Below are 22,317 nucleotides of genomic sequence, written 5' to 3' on the forward strand. Positions count from 1 at the left end.
ATGGCAAATATCCTTGGGTCTTGAGTCTTCATAGAAGACCCCAACACTGCTCTCTCTCCTGCTGTCTGGATCCACACAAACTAGCTCAGATCTCATAGGTATCAGTGGTCTTGCATTCCCTTGAATTAAATCTTAAAAGCTTGTTTTTTTCCTGGCTCTTCCCAGTCAAAATCTGACCTCCAAAAGGGAAAAACCGTTAGGAAAAAGAGGCTTCAGTGATCTTTATCCTTGGGAGAGTTGGTCAGTTTCGCAAGTGGTCACTTAAGCCATTCATGGAAAATGAGCTCTCCTGATCAGCCTCAGATAAGTTCAGTGATTTGGATTGCCATTGCCTACAAGAAAAAGTTAAGAGGCTGCTGAACTTGATTTATTCCACCTTAAAAATAACAGGCCCTTTCATCCAGCTCCCTCCAACTTTAAGCCCTTCTTAAAGTGAAGTGGAATAAGAAGAGCAAATGGATTGTTCTGTTATCAGAATCTTAGGAAAAGGTTGTGGACTCTGAATAGTCCAGTCCAGAGAGGAAGAGGTCCACTAGCAGTTGGTTGTGTTAGAAGCTACCCCAACAACACTTGAACCAATCAGTCAAATTCTCCCCAGTCTACACAAAGGAAAATTTTGATCCCAGTGGATTGAGCAGAGGTACTCAGGGATTTTGTGAGCCAGAAAAGTAAGAACTCACTAAAAAGGGGCTTTGAATCTTCCTCCTTTGTCTTATGAGAAATTATGACCTGCGTAACCTCTGCTTATATCCTCAGTTACCAAAGGTCCAAAGAATTCAGAGGGGGATTCTAAGAGGAAGCTCAGATTACCTGGTTCTTGGCCAGATCTGTCCTCAGCAACACCCTAGCCTGGCACAACAAATTACTCATAGTCAGCTTTGAACAGTATAGTAAATAGGGGGCATTTTTCTAGTTCCACCAATCAAGAGGTTCTTCAGTATCTGCTTGAGATCCTTTAGATTTCAATATTAATTTTTCTAATATGGCTTAGTTCTCTGAGTCTCATCAGCTTTGGCAGTATGCCTGCAGTCTGAAAGTTATTGTATTTCCTCTAGAGTACCAGCAGGAGCTGCAGACAAGGAGCTCAATTTAATAAATAAATAAATAAAAAATGGGGGGGGGGGGAGTTGTGGGAGGGGGACCTTGAGTTCCATTCCCAATTATGAGTGATTAAAGATGGAGAACCCAGTATGGGACTGATGGAGCAGTGAATACCCACTTTGGAGAAGATAAAATTATGGGCAAGGAAGTTCATTTTACCTTTTGCTTGTTACCCTTATAATACCTTTGGGCACAGTCATGTCATAGTCCTATAGGGATTACATTTTGCTGTGGATTTTTTTAATAATATAAATGTACTCAGAAACATGAAGTGCTAAAGATACTGTCCAATTTGCACATATACAAATATCCATAACCTTTTATCTCTCTTGTTTTTAATGAAGTAGTATATGAAATATTTCAGACAAAAGACAAATGGTATACAATATTGAGTATCAAATCATTGTTAAAAACATTTGTCAGTTCTTTTCTCCAGTTTAGATATTCGCCTTTTGAATTTTAGGCATTACGTATTATTATTTGACATTTTAAAAATATTTCAAAGAATATTGACAATATTCTGTTAAATGTTGCAAATTAGTGTTTTATTCATATGAAAAAATCCACAGGCTAATACTGTGCAGTTTAATTTGGGTATAAAAAATGCATTCTGTTTAAATCATCTCATTTAATTGGATAAATGGCATTTTTAGTGATAGAAAAATCTGCTGTGTTTTAGAGGTCCTGTCATTTCATTTTACAGTTGCAGTTTGTGCAATAATTACTATTAAAACTTATTGTAAAAAACGACAAAGTTAATGTTTCATACTCAATTAAATATGTTTTCGTATATTTGTAAACTGCTTTGAAATATAAATAGTACTTTGTAAGGATTGTAATCTATCATAAATATGCTTTTGTATTTGAAAGGAGCTCAGAGTCATTGTATGATGTTTTATTAGTATTCATAGTGTAAAAGGAAGTTATTTTCAAGCTAAAGGAATTTTTGAAAAGATAATTGGGTAGACCAACATTCTCATTAACCTAATTTGCATTAAATGTGCTTCTGTGAATTGTAGTTATCGCTTTTCCATCTGAAAGGCATGCTTTGTCACTGTATTTAAAAAGCCCAGTTAAAGGGTATATTTTATCTATAGTTTAATTCAGCAATTCTCAACCTGTGGGTCTCTGTGACCCCCAGAAACAATTGGCAGGAGTTGTTTGGGAGTGGGGAGTAACAAGTCAGCTCCTGATCCCAGAGGAGTTTTCTGCGTTAGTGAATTTGTTCAGCTGCTTTGCAGCCAACCATTCTTAGATGTTAGTCTCTAAGGTGCCACAAGTACTCCTTTTCTTTTTGCGAATACAGACTAACACGGCTGCTACTCTGAAACCATTCTTAGATGTGTAAGGCACCCCATATATCCTGGTGCCACTGTTGCAACTTCTTTGAAGAGCTGTGGAAGCCCATGCTTCCTTGTGGTGAATCATGGGAAATGATGCAAAGGATCTTTGGTGTTTCTGAGGAGGACCAGTTATGAATGATTATGGTGTCATAAAGAGACAAGGTGGCTTTTATTGGACCAATTTCCTTTGATGAAAGAGACAAGCTGTTAAGCTTACATAGAGCCATTCTTGAGGGCTGGGAAAGGCACTGTGGCTACATCTACACTTAAAATGCTAGAGTATCGCAGCTGCATGTCAGTCTGGACACTTACTACAGTGACAAGAGAGGTTCTCTCATCACTGTAGGTAATCCACCTCCCTGAGAGGGGGCGGCTAGGTTGACAGAAGAACTCTTCCATCAACCTAGCACTGTCTACACTGAGAGTTAACTGCGTCTCTAAGGGATGTGGATTTTTCACACCCCTGAGTGACATAGCCATCCCAATCAAACTTTTCAGTGTAGACCAGCCCTCAGTATGTAACAGCTAAATACAAAGTGGAACAGATTGTTTTGCATCAGAAGTTAATATTTTGTAAGAGACTGTTCAAGGTGAACTGGGCAGTTAACACTGCTGCAGCTGTAGGACAAAGGAGGGTTAGTGGGTTATGGTTTGTTGTAATGAGCCATAAATCCAGTGTCTTTATTGAATCCATTATTTTTAGTGTCGAACAAAATTATGAATTTAAGCTCCCAGGCTATTATTTTGAAGGTGTTGTGCAAGTTTCCTTTGACAACGAGGACTGAGAGGTTTGATGTGGAGTGATGGTTTTGTGAAAGTGTTCGCATGTGGGTGATATGGCGTTTTTGTCTTGTATCATTTTTCTCTGTGAGTTCATTTAAAAGCATACTGATTATCTCTTTTCACCTACGTAGTTGTTATTGGGGCATTTAGTACACTAGATAAGGTACACCACAAGTGATAGGCATGGGAAAGGTACTCTTGAAATGCGTGCTGTGGGGAGCATTGATCATCGTAGTAGTGGCAATATGTCTGCAGGTTTTAAACCTGTTGTTATGGCAGCATCATTACATTGGTCTTTGGTAATCTTACTTCTGATGATGAGTGTGGTGAGGTTTGGGGGTTATTTGAAGGCCATAAGAGTGGGTTCAGGAAAGATTTATTTCATATTTGTGGTCCCCATCAAATATGGGTTGTAGTTGTTTAATAGTACCCTTAATGGGTTCTCTTGTGGAGCGGTTGATGACAACTAGGAGTGTGCAGTCAGAGGGTGCACCCCTCTCCACCCCCACCCACCGATTTGAAGCTGGTTCGCTCATGGTATTTGGGATGCTTGTTCCATGATGCGATCTACTTGTCTGGTGGAGTGCCCTTGTTTGGTGAAGGTGGTTTTAAGTATATTAAGGTGTGTATCCCTGATTTTCTCCTCAGATAATATTCTGTATTATCTGAATGCCTAGCTATAGATAATAGATTTCTTTGTGTTTTGGGGGTAGTTACTGGATCTGTGAAGATAAGTGAGTTGATCCATGGATTTCTTATATATAGTTCCCTGTAGGGTTCCATCACTGAAGCTGATCGTGGTGTCCAGGAAGTTGATACTGGAATGGGAGAATTCTAGAGGGAGTTTGTTGGATGGGTAAAAAGAAAAGGAGTACTTGTGGCACCTTAGAGACTAACCAGTTTATTTGAGCATGAGCTTTCGTGAGCTACAGCTCACTTCATCGGATGCATAGCATATCGTGGAACTTCTGCAGTTTCCACGATATGCTATGCATCCGATGAAGTGAGCTGTAGCTCACGAAAGCTCATGCTCAAATAAACTGGTTAGTCTCTAAGGTGCCACAAGTACTCCTTTTCTTTTTACGAATACAGACTAACACGGCTGTTACTCTGAAACCTGTTGGATGGGTAGTGGTTGTTAAAGTTGTGGTAGAAGTCTGAGGGAATTTAGGTCATCTGTCCAGAGGATGAAAATATCATTGATGTATCTCAGGTATTTCATTGGTTTTGTCATGCATTTGTCCAGAATTTCTTCCTTGAGGTGGCCTGTAAAGAGGTTGGCATATTGGGGAGACATCCTAGTATCTATGGTTGTTCCCATTGTTTGGACAAAGTATTTGTTGTTGAATGTAACGTTATTATGGGTGAGGATGAAATGGATGAGTTTGGTGATGTGTTTGGGGTGGATATCTGAGTGTCTTGTAGAAATTTGAGGCAGGCAACAATACCATCATTGTGAGGGATTTTGGTAAGTAGGGAAATGACATTGATAGTGGCAAGGATGATATTCTAAGGGAGGTTGTTAAGCTGTGGAATTTCTGGAGGAAGTCTGTTTTTCAAGGAGGAAACTGGCCCTTTGTGTGGTGAGTAGTTTGAGGATGGTTTCTATGAGTCCTGACATTCCTTCAGTAAGAGTGCTGTGATCAGGTATGATGGGTCTGCCAGGGTTCCCTTGTTTGTGTATCTCTGGAAGCTTGTGGGAGGTTCCTGGGATGAGTTCCTGGGGGATGAGGTTGTGGAGTTTCTCTTGGTGGTGTTTGGGGAAGGATTTGATGATATTCTTAAATTTGTGGGTGAATTGTTGTGTGGGGTCGTCTTCAACTTCTTTGTAGTAGGTGGTGTCACACACTTCTTGGTTGACCTCATTGACGTCGTCATCACAGTTGTCATAATATGAAAGATACAGAGAACCTCTTGGTTTAATTATTTCCTTTTTCAGCAGAAAATCAACTTTAACGAGTGGCTTAATTGAATGTTGCCAATCACAAGCATTCAAATAATCATGAGATTTGCTTTAAAATTGTGTGATTTTTTTAAAAATAAGTTTGGGGTTCTTATTTGCTTTCTAAATTTTAAGCATTTAAGAGTTATTATTATATAGCATGAAGACTGGTTTTCTCTTTCCTACCGTATTCTGTCCTTGAAAAGTTTCTCCTAAAGCTCTGTTTCATTGTTAAGCTAAAGGATATCATTTACTGACTTATCTGTGTGAAGATTCAAATATGTATGTTGGTCTTGTAACTCTTTTGCAGACCAGAGCAAATTTTAGCACAATGTGGGTCTTAGCTTAGATGTGCTTTCTTAAAGGGGCCTGAATGAAAGTGATATAAAAAAATCAATGTATATATGGAGACATTGCAGGTTTTTATTCATCTGGACTTAATGAGTTTACTTTTATTGTGGGGGAGTTTGGGGGGATGCCTGTTGTTTTGTTTAAAATTAAAATTGCATTTTACTTCCCTTCTACAGGAGATTCCTTTACGCAGTTCCGATTTGCGGAAGAAAAAGAATGGGACACAGGAAGCATAGGCCCTAAACAGGTAACACATACCAATTATTATTCAGAGGATTTTTGTAAATGTAAAATGTTTCTGTAATTCCAGACTGGATTCCAATGCTTTTACTTCATAACTTCTCATCAAGATAAACCCCACAAATACAGCTTCGTTTTTATTATGTATTTTGAGTAGCATGGTTAAAAACTTTGCAAGCTAAGTACAGTAGTAATGCACACTTAGTCCCCCAGTGCAGCCAGCATATATTGTTGTTGTTAGAGCAACATCAATTGTTGGTGGATGATTGTTGTGGATGGATTATTATTCTGTATGCATTTTGGTATGTTTTTCTCTCTTTCTGCACCCTGTTGTGTTTTCCTCTGCTTCTAATGAGGGGCATTCAAAGCAGCAGCATGATTTAGTTGTTTGGGTTATTTTGGTAATAAAGGTTGCAAAAAGAAAAAATGAACTGTAAGATTAAAATCCATCCAGAGGAAGAAAAATTAGGGACTGTGATCTTGTTTTGCAGACAGCTGTAATAACAGTAATGTGTATTAATTGTGCCAGCAGTGGTTTTTAACATGAGCTGTTTCAGGTGGATCAGGGTGTAAGTAGGTAAGTCCTGTGTCAAGACATCCTAAAAGCACTTACTCTCCACCCTGATGAGGTCATAGCTATACTGGAAAGAGACAACACATCTCGGCCTCAATTTTTCTCTCTGTAAGTGGGATAATGATATTTTCTTTCCTCTGCAAAGTTCTTTGAGATCTAGGGTTGTCATAAATATAAAGGGAAGGGTAAACACCTTTAAAATCCCTCCTGGCCAGAGGAAAAACCCTTTCACCTGTAAAGGGTTAAGAAGTTAGGATAACCTCGCTGGCACCTGACCACAATGACCAATGAGGAGACAAGATACTTTCAAAGCTGGAAGGGGGAGAAACAAAGTGTCTGGGTCTGTCTGTGTGATGCTTTTGCCGGGAACAGAACAGGAATGGAGCCTTCGAACTTAGTAAGTAATCTAGCTAGATATGCGTTAGATTCTGTTTTGTTTAAATGGCTGAGAAAATAAGCTGTGCTGAATGGAATGTATATTCCTGTTCTTTTTGTAACTTAAGGTTTTGCCTAGAGGGATTCTCTATGTTTTGAATCTAATTACCCTGTAAGGTATTTACCATCCTGATTTTACAGAGGTGATTCTTTTTCTTTTTCTTCTATTAAAATTCTTCTTTTAAGAAACTGATTGCTTTTTCATTGTTCTTAAGATCCAAGGGTTTGGGTCTGTGTTCACCTATGCAAATTGGTTAGGATTTTTATCAAGCCTTCCCCAGGAAAGGAGGTGTAGGGTTTGGGGAGGATTTTTGGGGGAAAGACATTTCCAAGAGAGCTCTTTCCCGGTTATATAGCTGTTAGACGCTTGGTGGTGGCAACAATAAAGTCCAAGGGCAAAAAGAAAATAGTTTGTACCTTGAGGAAGTTTTAACCTAAGCTGGTACAAATAAGCTTAGGAGGTTTTCATGCAGGTCCCCACATCTGTACCCTAGAGTTCAGAGTGGGGAAGGAACCTTGACAAGGGGTTATTATATTAGTCTTAGTAGTAGTAGTATTTACCTAAACTTAGATTACTCTGGCCACATTCTAATACTATCTTTGCAGTCTCTTCGGGCAATTATTAATGTTCCATTTCCATATTTCAGGTTTACTCAAGAGAGGAGAGGTTTAGCATGATGATTTCCACTTCTTATGCTATTCAGTTTGTGTTGTAGTTTTCCCCTGTTCATTCTACCAACAAACATCTGATTGTGACTTTGAACTCCAAATTGAACAAAAGAGAAGTTAGTTTCTCAGGTTATCATACATGGAGTCCATGTGGTGTTGTGGAATATAACTAGGGAACAGCTGTTCTGGATCTAAAGTACTCCTGGATGGGAAACTGATGGATTTTAATTCAAAAGTCAAGCATTCAAAAGTTAGGGAGATGCCAGAATTAAATTTGTGTGTGCAAGCTTAATTTGGCTCTCTTGTAACATAATGCGTATCCACAGTCTTTAATTACATGACCACAAGAACCCCTCCCTCATTCAGTGCACAGGATGGTGCTGTTGAATGAGCAGCTATGCAGTATAAGGTATACATTTCTAACATTGAGGGTTATTATTCATTGGAACATCTTATCAAGGATTGTGGTGGATTCTCCATCGCTACAAATTTTTAACTCAAGATTGGATGTTTTTCTAAAAGATATATGTGCTACGAAATATTTTGTAGGAGTTCTGTGGTATGTGTTTATAGAAGAGGTTAGACTAGATGATTACAATGTTCCCTTCTGGCCTTGGAATCTATGAATATTTTGTTTCATACTGTTTATGCAACTTATGATTTTAGGCCTTATTTACTGTGCACTATTCGAACCATGTTCTGAATGCAGAATTACTAATTTTCTCATGGGCTTTTCCATTGCTGTAGTATTGAGGTGCTTTACAAAGATAAATTTTATTTTCACAACATCCCTGTGAGGTAAGACAGTGGTATAATCCTCCATTTTACAGGTGAGGAGCTGAGGCACACAACAATTAAAAGTATCCATAATTTGGAGTGCACAACTTAAGGCATTTAGGACGTGATTTTTGAGAGTACTTAGCATTATATGGCATTATATATGTTCAAAGCACTCCCATTAAGTTCATTTGTAGCTGAGCACTTCGACATAGTGGACCTCATGGTCTTAGGTTGGGCACCCAGAAAACAAGGAACACACAGTTAGTGACAACCTGTGAAAAATGTGATTTAAGTGACTTGTCCAGCATCACGTAGGAACTCTCTGGTAAATGCAGGGATAGAATCCAAATCTTCATGGTAGCATTTAACTGCCTTAACCATTCACTACATACCTTACAAGCATGCCCCATCCATGGCCCCACAAAGTTGTGGGACCTCATTGTGATCCTCCTCCTAGTTGGCCATCCATCACTCCAGGAAGAGGAAGGTGGGTATTTTGTGATTATGGGGCCTATTTCTGATTTTGCATACAATCACACCTCTGGGCAGAATCCACTGGCTCCTTAAACTCCTTTGAAGAGTGGTGAGTGGTGTCTGGGATGCTCTTCTTGGAGTCCTACTCTGGTTCCCTCATTTTGAACCTTTGACTTCACTCCTGTTCATATTTTCTCCTTGGTTGTCCCAAGTATTCAAGTAAAGCCTGGGCTTAGTGCTTCCTCTTCCTTAGTTGAAGGGGTGGGCTTTTAGTTTTGGGCAGGCCTAGACTCACCTGTCCCAGTCGTGCAAATAGTATACATCTTCCAACTTCTACCACAAAGTAGGTAGAGATTCTACAGACAACAGCTTCCTTCACTACACAATCCTGATTCATCCCCAAACACCATCCTTCTGTTCACTGAATGAGGCAGGGTACCTGTGGGAAAAAATGGTTAAAGACAGACAAGAGGACCAAAATAAGGTTGCACAGGTAACCTTAATTCTGGCTTTTCCTAACTTTTGTGTGTTCAACTTTGCAACCTGAATGTTCTTTTAATGTATTTTTGTGTGTAAAAAACCCCATGCCTTCAGTTCTATCGTGGTATCATTTTGACACCCACATGGGTCATCAGCGGGGTTGTTAAATCCACCACACAGACCTCTACCACTAGATCTCTTGAGCTAATGGAGTAACTGATAGCAATAGTGGGTTGTCACCCTCTGTGTAGACCAGTTCTAGAAGAGGGTGAGACACATACTTTGCCAGTGGGTTTCACAAATATTTGCTGATAGAAGAATGATGAGATTCAGTAATATTGGGTTCCATTCTAGGCTCTGGAGCAGGAGTGTGTTCTGGGCACCGACTCTTCTGTCCCTGTTCCTCCCAAGACAGAGCCCTTTTGCCCTGTTCCCCTCAAATCTGTCTTTGTCTCAGTTATTCCCTACTCCAGACTTCTCATTTCAATCCCATCTCTTCACCTAGCCTCTCCCGGACTCCACTCCTCGGGCTTCTTGTCCCAGTCCCAAACCCAGCCAGTTCCAATTTTCTCCCCATCCCCCCACTCATAGTCCCTGTCCCTCCCCTCCCATTTCCTCATCAGACCTGTTTATCACCCCTTACCCCGCAATCCCTTTTCTCCAGTCTTCTGCCCACCAATCCCTACCACACAGGCTCTCGGTTCCAGTCTTCCTTCCTGGGCCTCTCCTCCAATACCAGCCCTCACACACTTTGCCCACTTAGTTTCTTGTCCCAGACTGTTTGCTCAGCTTTTCCTAGTTCTCTATATGTATCCCAGCTAGGGTTGCCAACTTTTTGATTGTAGAAAACCAAACACGCTGCCCCTGCCCCGAGGCCCTGCCCCCTGCTCACTCCATCCCCCCTCCCTCCATTGCTTGCTCTCCCCCACCCTCGCTCAGTCGCTCATTTTCACCAGGCTGGGGCAGGGGGTTGGGGTGCAGGAGGGATGAGGGCTCCAGCTGGGGGTGCGGGCTCTGGGGATGAGGGGTTTGGGGTGCGCGAGCGGGTTCAGGGGTGGGGCCAGAAATGAGAGTTTCTGGGTGTGGGAGGGGGCTCCGGGCTGGGGGAGGGGGTTAGGATGCAGGGGGGTGAGGGCTTCGGCTAGGGGTGCTGGCTTTGGGGTGGGGCCAGGGATGAGGAGTTTGGGTTACAGGAGGGGGCTCTGCGTTGGGGCAGGGGGTGCAGGGTACAGGCTCCGGGCGTGGCATGTCCAGCTCCTAGGCAGAGGGGCCAGGGGGCTCTGCGCACTGCCCTGTCTGCAGGCGCCACCCTTGCAGCTACCATTGGTTGTGGTTCCTGGCCAATGGGAGCTGTGGAGCTGTTGCTTGGGGTGGGGGGCAGCGCGCAGAATCCTTTGGACCCTCCCACCCCTGTGCCTAGGAGCTGGGGGGGGGACACCTGCTGCCACTTACGGGAGCCGTGCGGAGCCAGGGTAGGCAGGGAGCCAGCTTTAGCCCTGCTGCACTGCCATCCAGACTTAACGGCCTGGTCAGTGGTGCTGACCAGAGCCACCAGGGTCCCTTTTCAACCAGGCGTTCAAAAACTGGACGCCTGGCAACCCTAATCCCAGCTCCTCATCAGATCTGTCTGTCTGCACAGTATTTACAAGGAATGGCTATAGAATTATAAATTGGAAAGAAGTAGTCACAACAGGACAGAATAAGTGGGAAAAGGCACAAAAATAGCTATAAAATGGTTGGTACTGTTGCCTGGCAGTTGTACAAAGGACTGAAAATGGTAGAATAAAATGCAACAGTGAAATGAACATGTGTGACCTCTCATTTCATTGTAATTATCAATTGTAGAAAACTCAGTGGATTTTGTCCAAATGTGGACAAAATGGAGGTGATATATTTGATAGTTGCCATCTCTGTTAATGTGCCATTTTAAAATCAAGGGTATGTGATAAAATAATTTGCATCTTTTTCATTCTTGCCAGTGATAATGGTAAATTCAGCAGCAAATATCATTGCTGTTTCTTCCTTTCTTGAACAAAAATACTTTTGCTGTTTCATGGCCTTTGTATTCTTTGGTGAATTGCTCCTTTGATCCTTTTCTTGTCTCTTGGTAGAGCATCATCTATAGTAAAATATTCCTTTGAAAATTTTGAATCCTTCCTTTTATGCTATTTTGCTTCTCTGTACCACCATCATCATCTTTTCCTTTACCCGTCCCCCCTTCTCTCTTAATCCTTCTCCATTCCATTCGCTTTCTCTTCCCTCACACAATCCAGTTCTTTGAAAAGCATTATTTACATTTAGCAGTTTTTTTTTAAAAATTAATTTTTACTTTACAATTTATCAACTCCTGGAGTTATTTAAATGTCAAAATTCCCCTTTTTCTCCTCATCCATGCTCTGTGTGCAGACTCCAGGCTCCTCTTTAGTATTTGACAAGAGTGCCAGGTTTTCTGAAGTGCTAGTTCATTGAGGTGTAATAGCAGTGTTGTCCAGGAGATTGCTTAATACTTTATTGAGATCAAAGATCTTTTAAGGCTCTGTGTGCTAAAGAATTTTCTTAGTGATGAGCACTGATGCATTTTGAACGATCACTTAATGTTGAAGATTATAATTATTGGTACCAATGAGGTATGAGGCACAATAGGTCTTTTCTTACGCCCAGTACTGGAAATCGGATATCAGGATTTAGATATTGAGGAGCTGTTAATACTGTTGCATCCAGACACTCTTCTTTGCTTTAGTTATGATTGGTTAAAATCCATAAACAGAGGTACAACTCAGGACCCTCTGTTGTCATTCGTTTTAAATAAGAGGAAGTGAGAAATAAGGCTTAAAATAAAATAAAAGGTAACAAAAGCATTACAATTGACTATAAAATATTAAACCCACCAAGTGCATTACAGAACAAAGCATTTTGTAAGAGGAAGGTAAAGTGGTGTGTTTTCAAGTAACTTTCTACCTAAGCATTTGTTTCAAAAAGCTTGTAGTGTCTTTTAATGTGTTTGCACATTGGGTTGAAATATAGACATTTTAGTTTTCAAAAATTGTTCTGCATAATATCCTGAAGTTTGCTTTTGTATGGCGGCAGCTGTTAGGAAGAATGTCAGTCTTTCGGAAACATTTTTGTAAGATTGTTTTTTAAAGTCCTTATATGTGCTAGAGATGTGGAATACCAAGTAATCAGCTCAGGGATAAACTTTATCCAGGTTTCAGTAAAATTCTGACAATGCTTTTAATCATTTGAGATTGCCTGTTCTACACATGCATATGGACCAAACACCTTTTGTCATAGACTTTTGAACGTTAGGTATTTTGAATATTCAATTCTCAAGCATATTTTCCCATTAAATGTAATTGTGGTGATGGCAAGTGACCTTAGCTTATATTTCTAGCGATAGGATTATGGTTTTCAAATGTTGATGTTTACACAGAGTTTGAGTATTATTTCAGGTGAGAAGGTCAACATTACATAGGGCATTTATCTATCTAAAATCTTTTTTGGATAAGGCCATTGATTCATTAGTGAAAACTCCATTCAAAAATAATATTCACTCCCTGGTTTTGGCCCTTTATCACAATCTCAACATTTTTTGTTTTGGGGGTAATATTTTACCTCTGTTGCAAATCAGTACTGGCCTGATTCTTCTCCCTGGGTGAACTTCATTTCAGAGTTCTATCATTTTTGTTTGGGCTGCCCTCAGAGACAATAGCAATCAGAATAGTAAGTTGTGATGCATGGGACGGGGTAACTTTATTGAACAAGGGGAGCCGCAATTTTGCCTTTCCTTTGGGTGTGTCAGCTCACCAAACAATCATGTACATGTGACCGTCTGGAGCTCATACATAGTAGAAAGTTGCATAGTCCTGTCACGACCACAGATTTTGGTCTTAAGATTTAGGTAAAAACTTAGAGCATTATACTGCTGGTACAGGATTGTTTTCTTCTGTATATCTTCATTGTATTGCCAAATAGGCATCCTAAACTTACCATCTTCAAAATCCCATTTTCTTACTCCTAGTTAGTTATTGCCTTTTAAACCACCCTAAATGATTCCTTTGCTTTGCAGGTATTTTATAAATCTACTTGTCATTTTGCCAAGCTACACTGTACATACACAGTTTTAAATCTATATATTAATCCCTACAACTCTTGAAATTATTGCAAGTGTATTATAGATTTAGGTATGTATTGCTATATAGCTACCTTCCTTGTGCAGAGTTTTGGAATACAGTAACTCCTCACTTAATGCTGTAGTTATGTTCCTGAAAAATGCAACTTTAAGTGAAACGATGTTAAACAAATCCAATATTCCCATAAGATTTAATGTAAATGAGGGGGGTTAGATTCGAAGGAAATTTTTGGGGGGCAGACAAAAGGCATTATTTACTGTACAGTACTGTACTGTGTTGGGAGGTGCTCTTGGCTTGCCCCACACAGGCACAGCCTGCTGCAGGCAAGGATGCTAGGAAACACCTTGCGCAGCAGCAATGGCAGCTTCCCCCCAGAAAAACAGGCGCCGACGTTGCCGGGGGATGCTCCAGGCCCGCTTCTTCCCATCCCTGCTCCACTCCAGGCCCACTCCTCCCACCCCCACTCCACCTCCTTTCCGGAGCATGCCGTGCCCCCGCTCCTCCCCCTCCCTCCTGGAAAGTCCTAAGCACCTTCAAACAGCTGTTTGGCAGTGGGGGAAGTGCTGGGAGGGAGCAGGAAGAGGCGGAGAAGAGGAACTTGTGCAATGCTCCCTTGTAAAGTAGCTGCTCTTCCACAGAATCTTACAAGCAATGGACAGAGCAGGCAGCCAAACGACATTATAAGGGAGCATTGCACAACTTTAAACGAGCATGTTCCCTAATGGAGCAGCGATGTAATTTCGAAACAGAGTTAAGCGGGAGGATGTGAAGTGAGGAGTTACTGTATAACACATTGAAATCATTGTTAGTTTAATTTTCTTTATGCAAGTTTTCTGTGTGTTTAATTGTATTTCAGCTATCTGCACTTTACGTTGATTGCCAGTCTTTGGTCCAGGCCCTTCAGGAGCTTCCTCTGCATCTCAGGTTGAATGTGGCTGCTGAAATGGTGCAGGTAATACTCTGGTTGCACATAAAATTACAGGAAGATTTAAATAGTTCAGTAAATAGGAGAAATAAGGGCCAGGATCCTTGGTGTTTGTCATAGGGTAACTACACAGTTGCAGTACTGGTTTCTGTTTTCACTATCCTTAAGAATGTTTTTTTTTAATGAAACTAATTTGATATGTAATCTTTTTTAAAAAAAATTAACTTCCTGATCTGATATGGCATAATATAAGTGTTATCCAGTTTTATTAAAAAAAATTTGAGTCAGTTGTCAGAATGTGAACTGCCAGTCAAACAGCTGAAGAAAAAGGTTACTTCTATTCAGGGTATAGAAAATTAGGTAACAGCATTTCAGCAAAATGCTTTCTTCAGGCTATGGAAAACAAAATATCATTCACATAGAGGGAAGAGAACTAATGAGAGTCTTGAGTTAAAAACAGTTGTCATGAGGTTACATTTGGAGAGCAGTTTATCAGCAGCTGAAAAAATGACGGCAACAAAATCAATCTGCTCTAGAAAGGGAAAGATGTATGACTCTAATAGGAAATATTTTCTTTTATGTGGGGTTGTTCAGACAATTACACAGCTAACTTCTTTCTTACTGTAGCTGAAAGGTATGTCTGCAGATATAGAGTATATAAAGGAATCTTCATATATAGTTCTTTTTCAAGTAAAGTTCTGTTCTTGCAACCAAAATGCCAAGCCTAGAATTAATTTCTTTTCCCAGTATTAATTATTCCAACGGGATGAATTTATTAGTTAAATAAACTTATTTATTTTCTTTTTCAAACAAAATAAAAGACAATCTGTGCTGTAAATGTATTTGATTCCTCCTACAATGTGTATGTGCAGATAGATAGGGTCATTCAGTGTATATTGTAATATTTAAATTAATCTTTATCTTTCTTTTGCTGTTGGGCTATGCTGTGATATAACTTGTGATAGCACAATCTCCAAGAAGCTCCAAAGGAGCAAAGAAACTGCCTCTAAGTGGTTAGGTAAAGAGTGGGTATTTCTTGGTTCACTCTTTGCTACTGTTTTGCAAATTTTCTATTTAATATTGCTGTCTTAACCTTTGAAAAATTAAAATATAAACTTGTCAAAACCATGTCTACATGCTGGGGTGTGTTACAGATTTACAGGGTGTGTTTTATGCCCCAGTCTGTACACGCTCTCTCTTTAAGTACCTCTGTTATTGGCCAGCCCAAAAGTGAGCTCCACAGCTCTCCGAGACTACGCTTTCTGGCTTCAGCTGTCCTGTTTTTCCCTGTGTGCTCTCCTCTGCAAGTCCCACTGAGTTCAGACTCCTGTTTAAAGATTGCTCACCATTTGGGAAGCAATAGAATCATAGAATATTAGGATTGGAAGAGACCTCAGGAGGTCATCTAGTCCAATCCCCTGCTCAAAGTAGGACCAACACCAACTAAATCATCCCAGCCAAGGTTTTGTCAAGGCTGGCCTTAAAAATATCTAAGGATGGAGATTCCACCACCTCCCTAGGTAATCCATTCCAGTGCTTCACCACCCTTCTAGTGAAATAGTGTTTCCTAATATCCAACCTAGACCTCCCCCACTGCAACCTGAGACCATTTCTTCTTGTTCTGTCATTTACCACCACTGAGAACAGCCTAGTTCCATCCTCTTTGGAACCCCCCTTCAGGTAATTGAAGGCTATCAAATCCCCCCTCACTCTTCTCTTCTGCAGACTAAATAACCCCAGTTGCCTCAGCCTCTCCTCGTAAGTCATATGCCCCAGCCCCCTAATCATTTTCGTTGCCCGCCGCTGGACTCTCTCCAATTTGTCCACATTCCTTCTGTAGTGTGGGGTCCAACACTGAACGCAGTACTCCAGATGTGGCCTACTGAGTGCCGAATAGAGGGGAATAATCACTTCCCTCGATCTGCTGGCAATGTTCCTACTAATACAGCCCAATATGCCATTGGCCTTCTTGGCAACAAGGGCACACTGCTGACTCATATCCAGCTTCTTGTCCACTGTAATCCCCGGGTCCTTTTCTGCAGAACTGCTGCTTAGCCAGTCGGTTCCCAGCCTGTAGCCGGACATGGAATTCTTCTTCCCAAGTGCAGAACTCTGCACTTGTCCTTGTTGAACCTCATCAGATTTCTTTTGGCCCAAACCTCCAATTTGTCTAGGTCACTCTGGACCCTATCCCTACCCTCCAGCATATCTACCTCTCCCCCCAGTTTAGTTTCATCTGCGAACTTGCTGAGGGTGCAATTAATCCCATCATCCAGATCATTAATAAAGATATTGAACAAAACCAACCCCAGGACCAACCCCTGTGGCACTCCGCTTGATACCGGCTGCCAACTAGACATGGAGCCATTGATCACTACACGTTGAGCCGAACAATCTAGCCAGCTTTCTATCCACCTTATAGTACATTCATCCAATCCGTACTTTTTTAACTTGCTGGCAAGAATGCTGTGGGAGACCATATCAAAAGCGTTGCTAAAGTCAAGATATATCACATCCACCACTTTCCCCATATCCACAGAGCCAGTTATCTCATCATAGAAGGCAATCAGGTTGGTCAGGCATGACTTGCCCTTGGTGAATCCATGTTGACTGTCCCTGATCATCTTCCTCTCCTCCAAAAGCGGCAAAGAGTCCTTTGACACCTTATAGACTAACAGACGTATTGGAGCATAAGCTTTTGTGGGTGAATACCCACTTCATCGGATGCATGTGAAGTTAGTCTGTAAGGTGCCACAGGACTCATTGCCACTTTTACGGATCCAGACTAACACGGCTACCCCTCTGATACTTCCTCTCCTCCAAGTGCTTCAAAATGGCTTCCTTGAGGACCTGCTCCATGATTTTGCCAGGGACTGAAGTGAGTCTGTAGTTCCCCGGGTTTTCTTTCTTCCCTTTTTAAAATATGGGCACTATATTTGCCTTTTTCCAATCGTCCGGGATCTCGCCCGATTGCCACGAATTTTCAAAGATAATAGCCAATGGCTCTGCAATAACATCAGCCAATTCCCTCAGCACCCTTGGATGCATTAGATCTGGACCCATGGACTTGTGCACGTCCAGCTTTTCTAAATAGTCCTTAACCTGTTCTTTCACCACTAAGGGCTGCTCACCTCCTCCCCATACTGTGTTGCCCAGTGCAACAGTCTGGGAGCTGACTTTGTCTGTGAAGACTAAGGCCAAAAAAAGCATTGAGCACTTCAGCTTTTTCCACATCATCTGTCACTATGTTGGGTGCCACACTATCCCTGCCCTTCCTCTTGTTGCTAACATACCTGTAGAAACCCTTCTTGTTACCTTTCACATCCCTTGCTAGCTGCAACTCCAGTTGTGCCTTCGCCTTCCTGATTTACGCCCCTGTATGCTCTAGCAATATTTTTATACTCCTCCCTAGTCATCTGTCCAAATTTCCACTTGTTGTAAGCTTCCTTTTTGAGTTTAAGCTCACTGAAGCCTGCCATATTTGCTATTCTTTCTGCACTTTGGGATGGTTTGTTCCTGTGCCCTCAATAAGGCTTCTTTAGAATACAGCCAGCTCTCCTGGCCTCCTTGCCCCTTCATATTAGCTTCCCAGGGGATCCTGCCCATCAATTCCCTAAGGGAGTCAAAGTCTGCTTTTCTGAAGTCCAGGGTCCGTATTTTGCTTTCTTCCTTTTGTCAGGATCCTGAACTCAACCATCTCACGGTCACTGCTGCCTAGGTTGCTACCCACTTCTACTTCCCCTACCAATTCTTCCCTGTTTGTAAGCAGCAGGTCAAGAGGAGCACAGCCCCTAGTCGATTCTTCCAGCACTTGCACCAATAAGTTGTCCCCAACACTCTCCAAAAACTTCCTGGATTGTCTGTGCGCTGCTGTATTGCTCTCCAGCAGATGTCAGGGTGATTGAAGTCCCCCATTAGAACCAGGGCTTGTGATCTGGAAACTTCAGTTAGTTGTCCGAAGAAAGCCTCGTCTACCTCATCCTTCTGATCCGGTAGTCTATAGCAGATGCCCAATGCACTCCAGTAAGTATTTGCAGTGACATAGCATAGCTTTTTCAGAACAAGGTAGCATTTCTTAGTTAACTGGGAATACAGCATCTGAGAACCCTTAAGCTTCACTTTTCCAGGTTAACCTAAGTCAGAGTCCATACTGGCAGAAGCAACTGCACCAACGTACAATGCTCTCCTAGGACCCCTCTTGGCTCTCCGTCCCTCTGTCAGTCTCTGAGTCTGCGATTTCCTCAGCCCTGAGTGAGCATGTATACGCTGCAGCTGGGAGCAAGCTTCCGAGCCCGGGTAGACAAACTAATGCTGGCAGGGTTCGAGCTACCACACTAAAAATAGCAGTGTGGAAATTGAAGCTCTGGCAGTGACTCAGACTAGCCACCTGAGCTCATACCCAGCTCAGAGAGCCTCAGCAGCCATCAGAGCCGCAGCATCCACACTGTTATTTTTAGAGCACTAGCTTGAGCCCTAGTAACACTAGTGTGTCTGTGCGAGCTGGGATGCTCACTCCCAGCTGCAGGGTAGACATTTCCTGTGTCTCAGGCAGCACCCTTAAAACACAATCTCTCAGACTCTGTTTTTGTTCCCTTGCGTTCAGCCCATCCTGGGCTACCAATCATTAGAAATTAATGTTCCAGTCTTTGGGTCTTTCAGTCATATGTGCATATATCCATTCAGTGCTTGACTGGTGCATCTGAACAGACTATCTCTGAGCCCCTGTTCTGGGCAAGCAGTTTCACCGCTATACACACAGTGGGTAGGAATACAAAGTCAGTGGGTAAACTGAGTCACATATATTGGTCATACACATATTACCAAAAATCCCTCATTAACCACACAGTGTCACATCAGAGAATGATTCAGTATGTGATACTTTGGAGGGAAAACCTAAATCAGAGACAGTAGGCTAATTACTGGGCCAGATTCTCCCCTCAGTGACACCCAAGCAATTCTACTGATTTCAGGTTGATTCCAGTGGGACTGAATGTGTGTAACTACAGGCAGTACGTCCCTCCCTGTATGTACTGAATGCCCGTCACTAGCTGCTGTTTGGTGTATTCAGAGTTTAACCTCATAGTTCATTTAAAAAATATTGCACAGTTACCTTTACATATAGATGATATTGCACAAATATTTTCAAATTTATTTTTGTACTAATTTACTTTCCTTGCAGTTTTAAAATCTGTTCCATTGAATTTAATTAAGTAAGTGATTTGTATGTGGGAGTCATGAATTATTGTTCTGTCTTTTTAAAATTTCAACTGTAACAATTGAGTTCACCATAATGAAGACCCAAGTCTTTTCTTGTACTCTTAGGCATCAACACCCACAGAACTCCCACAGATAAAATCTAAAAGTATTGAAAACAGCAAGAGGAGAGTGACTCAGTTACAACCACCTTTGGGTCAAAGTGGAATAGCATCAATCTCTGATCCTGTTAGTGATTCTGTTGTCCATTTGATGCCTTTAAGTAAAGATGGACCGGGAACAACTTCTTCAGAATCCTTTCAGAGAGGCTGTTCTGTGTCACAGCAAGAGGCAGATAATTTGGATGAAGAACTAGATTTACTGCTAAATTTAGATGCTCCTGTTCATGTAGAAAACAACTTCCTGTCAGAAACCCACAACACGACAGCTGAGAGCAATTTGAAAATGGAAAATGGTGAGATTTATATTTTTAACTCCTTTTTAGTTTGTATGTTCTTTCTGTAGTGATGCTTTTAGTTAAACTCCTGATTAGTAAGTCAGCAATGCTTCTCTAATCATCCCCATATCCCTGACAGTGTATGTCATTGATTTGGAGTTGCGTAGGAACACATCTGTTCATTCTCATTCTCCCTGTCAGGTGACCTTTCAGAGAGGCACCTCTCTTGTTTAGTACTTTGACATTCCAAAACTTACTGCGGTTGCTTGTGGTTGAAAATCATGATGAAAACTGAACTTTATACAAGTCTTTCATACATACTGTAGTAGAACAAATACATTCCTCTGCCCCAACTTTTTTTTTACTACTTATAGCATAGTGGAATATGGTGCTTTCCAGTATTAGGCCTTTCGGTACTAGATCGTATTCTGGCTCGTAACTTGGCTCATTCTAAACACATTATTTAGAAAATGTACTCACTAAAATATGCATATTCTTTGACTTCCAAGAATAGGTCTATAAGGAATAGACATCATTTTTAAATAGGATGAAATGTGATGGACTGAGTTGTATGTCTTGCCAGTAGTAACTGGTGATCCCATAACTATAATAGAGCAGGAAGTCATATTCCTTACTGTATGCTGTATAGCAGAAAAAAATCTACAGCGCTAAACTCAGGTCTGGGCAGATAAATAATTTTGGATCTTAAACTGTCTTTTTATTCAGTTCATCTTCAGTTTTTTCAGGCTGCTTTAAAAAAATGCCCATAGTGTGTGTAGTCCTTTAGGCCCCTAGGCAATGGACCACTTTGACTGCTTTCAGCCTTCTTTTCTTCAAAGTGTACCCCTCTCTCTTCCCCAAGCAGAATTGCTGGACTCAAATTGTTGGCCTCTGAGCTTAGAGATACTTCTGGGCTTTGTGCCAGCTTCCTTCTACTCCCCTCCCCCAGCTCTGTTGTAGATGTTATGTCCCCTGTGTGAATGAAAGGGCAGGACCTAGCATCCACAAGATGCAGCTCACTGTGAGATGGGGAGGGGTTTAGTTCTCAGAATGAAGGAAAAGGAGCCAGTCAGGACTTGCATGCAGAAATCCTGACTGAATTGTGCCTGACAGTGAACACAGATGCCTCCCTCCTCACTGCTGTAGAGCCCCCTCAGCAACCTCCCTAGGCCCCAAGGACCTCCACTCTAGGTGAGTTAATAACCTTAGAAATGAAGTAACATCAGTTAGCAAGAGTAGAGCTAATAACGTCGCAGAACAAGATCCTATTACCTGCAGGATACGTTTGCTTCTTTGACTATCTGAGCTAGAATTGAAAAAATGTCCTGTCAACAGCAAGATACTCAGCAGTAGTTACTATGCTGCTTTTGGATCTAGCAGACCACACAGTGATGTATCTGCCAAAACACATTAGGCACAAAACTGGTGTACATAATTGATGAAACGTTTCCACCCTATAATACAGGAAAGTGATGTTACTCTGAAGAGTTTAATGGAATTTTCATTTTCAAGGACAATGAGTAACATCAGTGAAGAACTTTACTGTAGTCAGCATGCTCATTTTGAACATTTTAAGAGATCAATAGAGCTCTTCTGCAAAGTGGTGCCTTAGCTGGCAAAGTTTAAACACGTAACGGCTCACTGCTCGGGAGTTTTCTGTCAATGAAAGATTTCAATACACTTTTGAGTGGCAGTGCTATTACTCAGTTACTCCACAGAAATATAACCTTTTAATAAGTCTGGGGAAAAACAGAGGGGTTTGTTTCTGATTACAGGTTTTAAAATACTTTTTAAACTTTTGTCTTCTACATTTTTTTTAGAAAAATATATTCTTAACTGCAATTATGTCTGATTCATAAGAGTAATATTAACTAACATAATTTCCAAAGCTTTAGGACTCAAGAATGGGTATAAGCATCTTCAGTAAATTTCACTAAAGGATAAGTACAGTAGAAGCTTGCTAATCCACACCAAAACAATTGGTTATCTCTTCCAAATTCTCACCAGTAACGAGGTGTCATATTACTATGATTCCATTATTTTTACAAAATATTTTTCACATCATTTACTAATTAAATATAATTAGGGAGATGAACCTCTGTAGGTAAAGACTGAAGCTAGATGCCTCTTATAAACCCAATTTTCATCATTCCTCCATCTTCACCAAAACCAAAAGTGCTGTACCTGCATATCTTGGCTCCGGATAGATTGTGGAAAGCATAGATGTAGTAAGGCTTTCATATTTTGAAAATTATCCTAATACCTATTGGGCTTATGTATTCAAATTCCTGTCTAGGAAACTCCAGTATATTTTATTCTGTTGGTCCCTGTGGCAACATCTGCACTATGGAGTCTATGCTAGCATAGCCCTCTGTGTGGAAACACTACCATGCCGAAGGACAGAAGCACTCTTCCATTGACAGAGCTGCATCTATGCTGG

The 22,317-nt window shown here is 41.2% G+C and overlaps 1 protein-coding gene across 2 annotated transcripts in view; it reads left to right on the forward strand.

Moving 5' to 3' along the window:
• Positions 1-22,317, forward strand: part of AVEN (apoptosis and caspase activation inhibitor) — a 174,785-nt gene that overhangs the window by 150,964 nt on the left and 1,504 nt on the right. For both annotated transcript variants that reach the window (XM_043548087.1, XM_037900504.2), the window contains 3 exons: positions 5,697-5,767; positions 14,159-14,254; positions 19,550-19,895. In XM_043548087.1, coding sequence (XP_043404022.1) covers positions 5,697-5,767; positions 14,159-14,254; positions 19,550-19,895 — 513 coding nt within the window. The remainder of the gene's footprint in view (positions 1-5,696; positions 5,768-14,158; positions 14,255-19,549; positions 19,896-22,317) is intronic.

Source organism: Chelonia mydas, chromosome 6 (genome assembly GCF_015237465.2).
Source record: "Chelonia mydas isolate rCheMyd1 chromosome 6, rCheMyd1.pri.v2, whole genome shotgun sequence".
NCBI classification, from domain to species: domain Eukaryota; kingdom Metazoa; phylum Chordata; order Testudines; family Cheloniidae; genus Chelonia; species Chelonia mydas.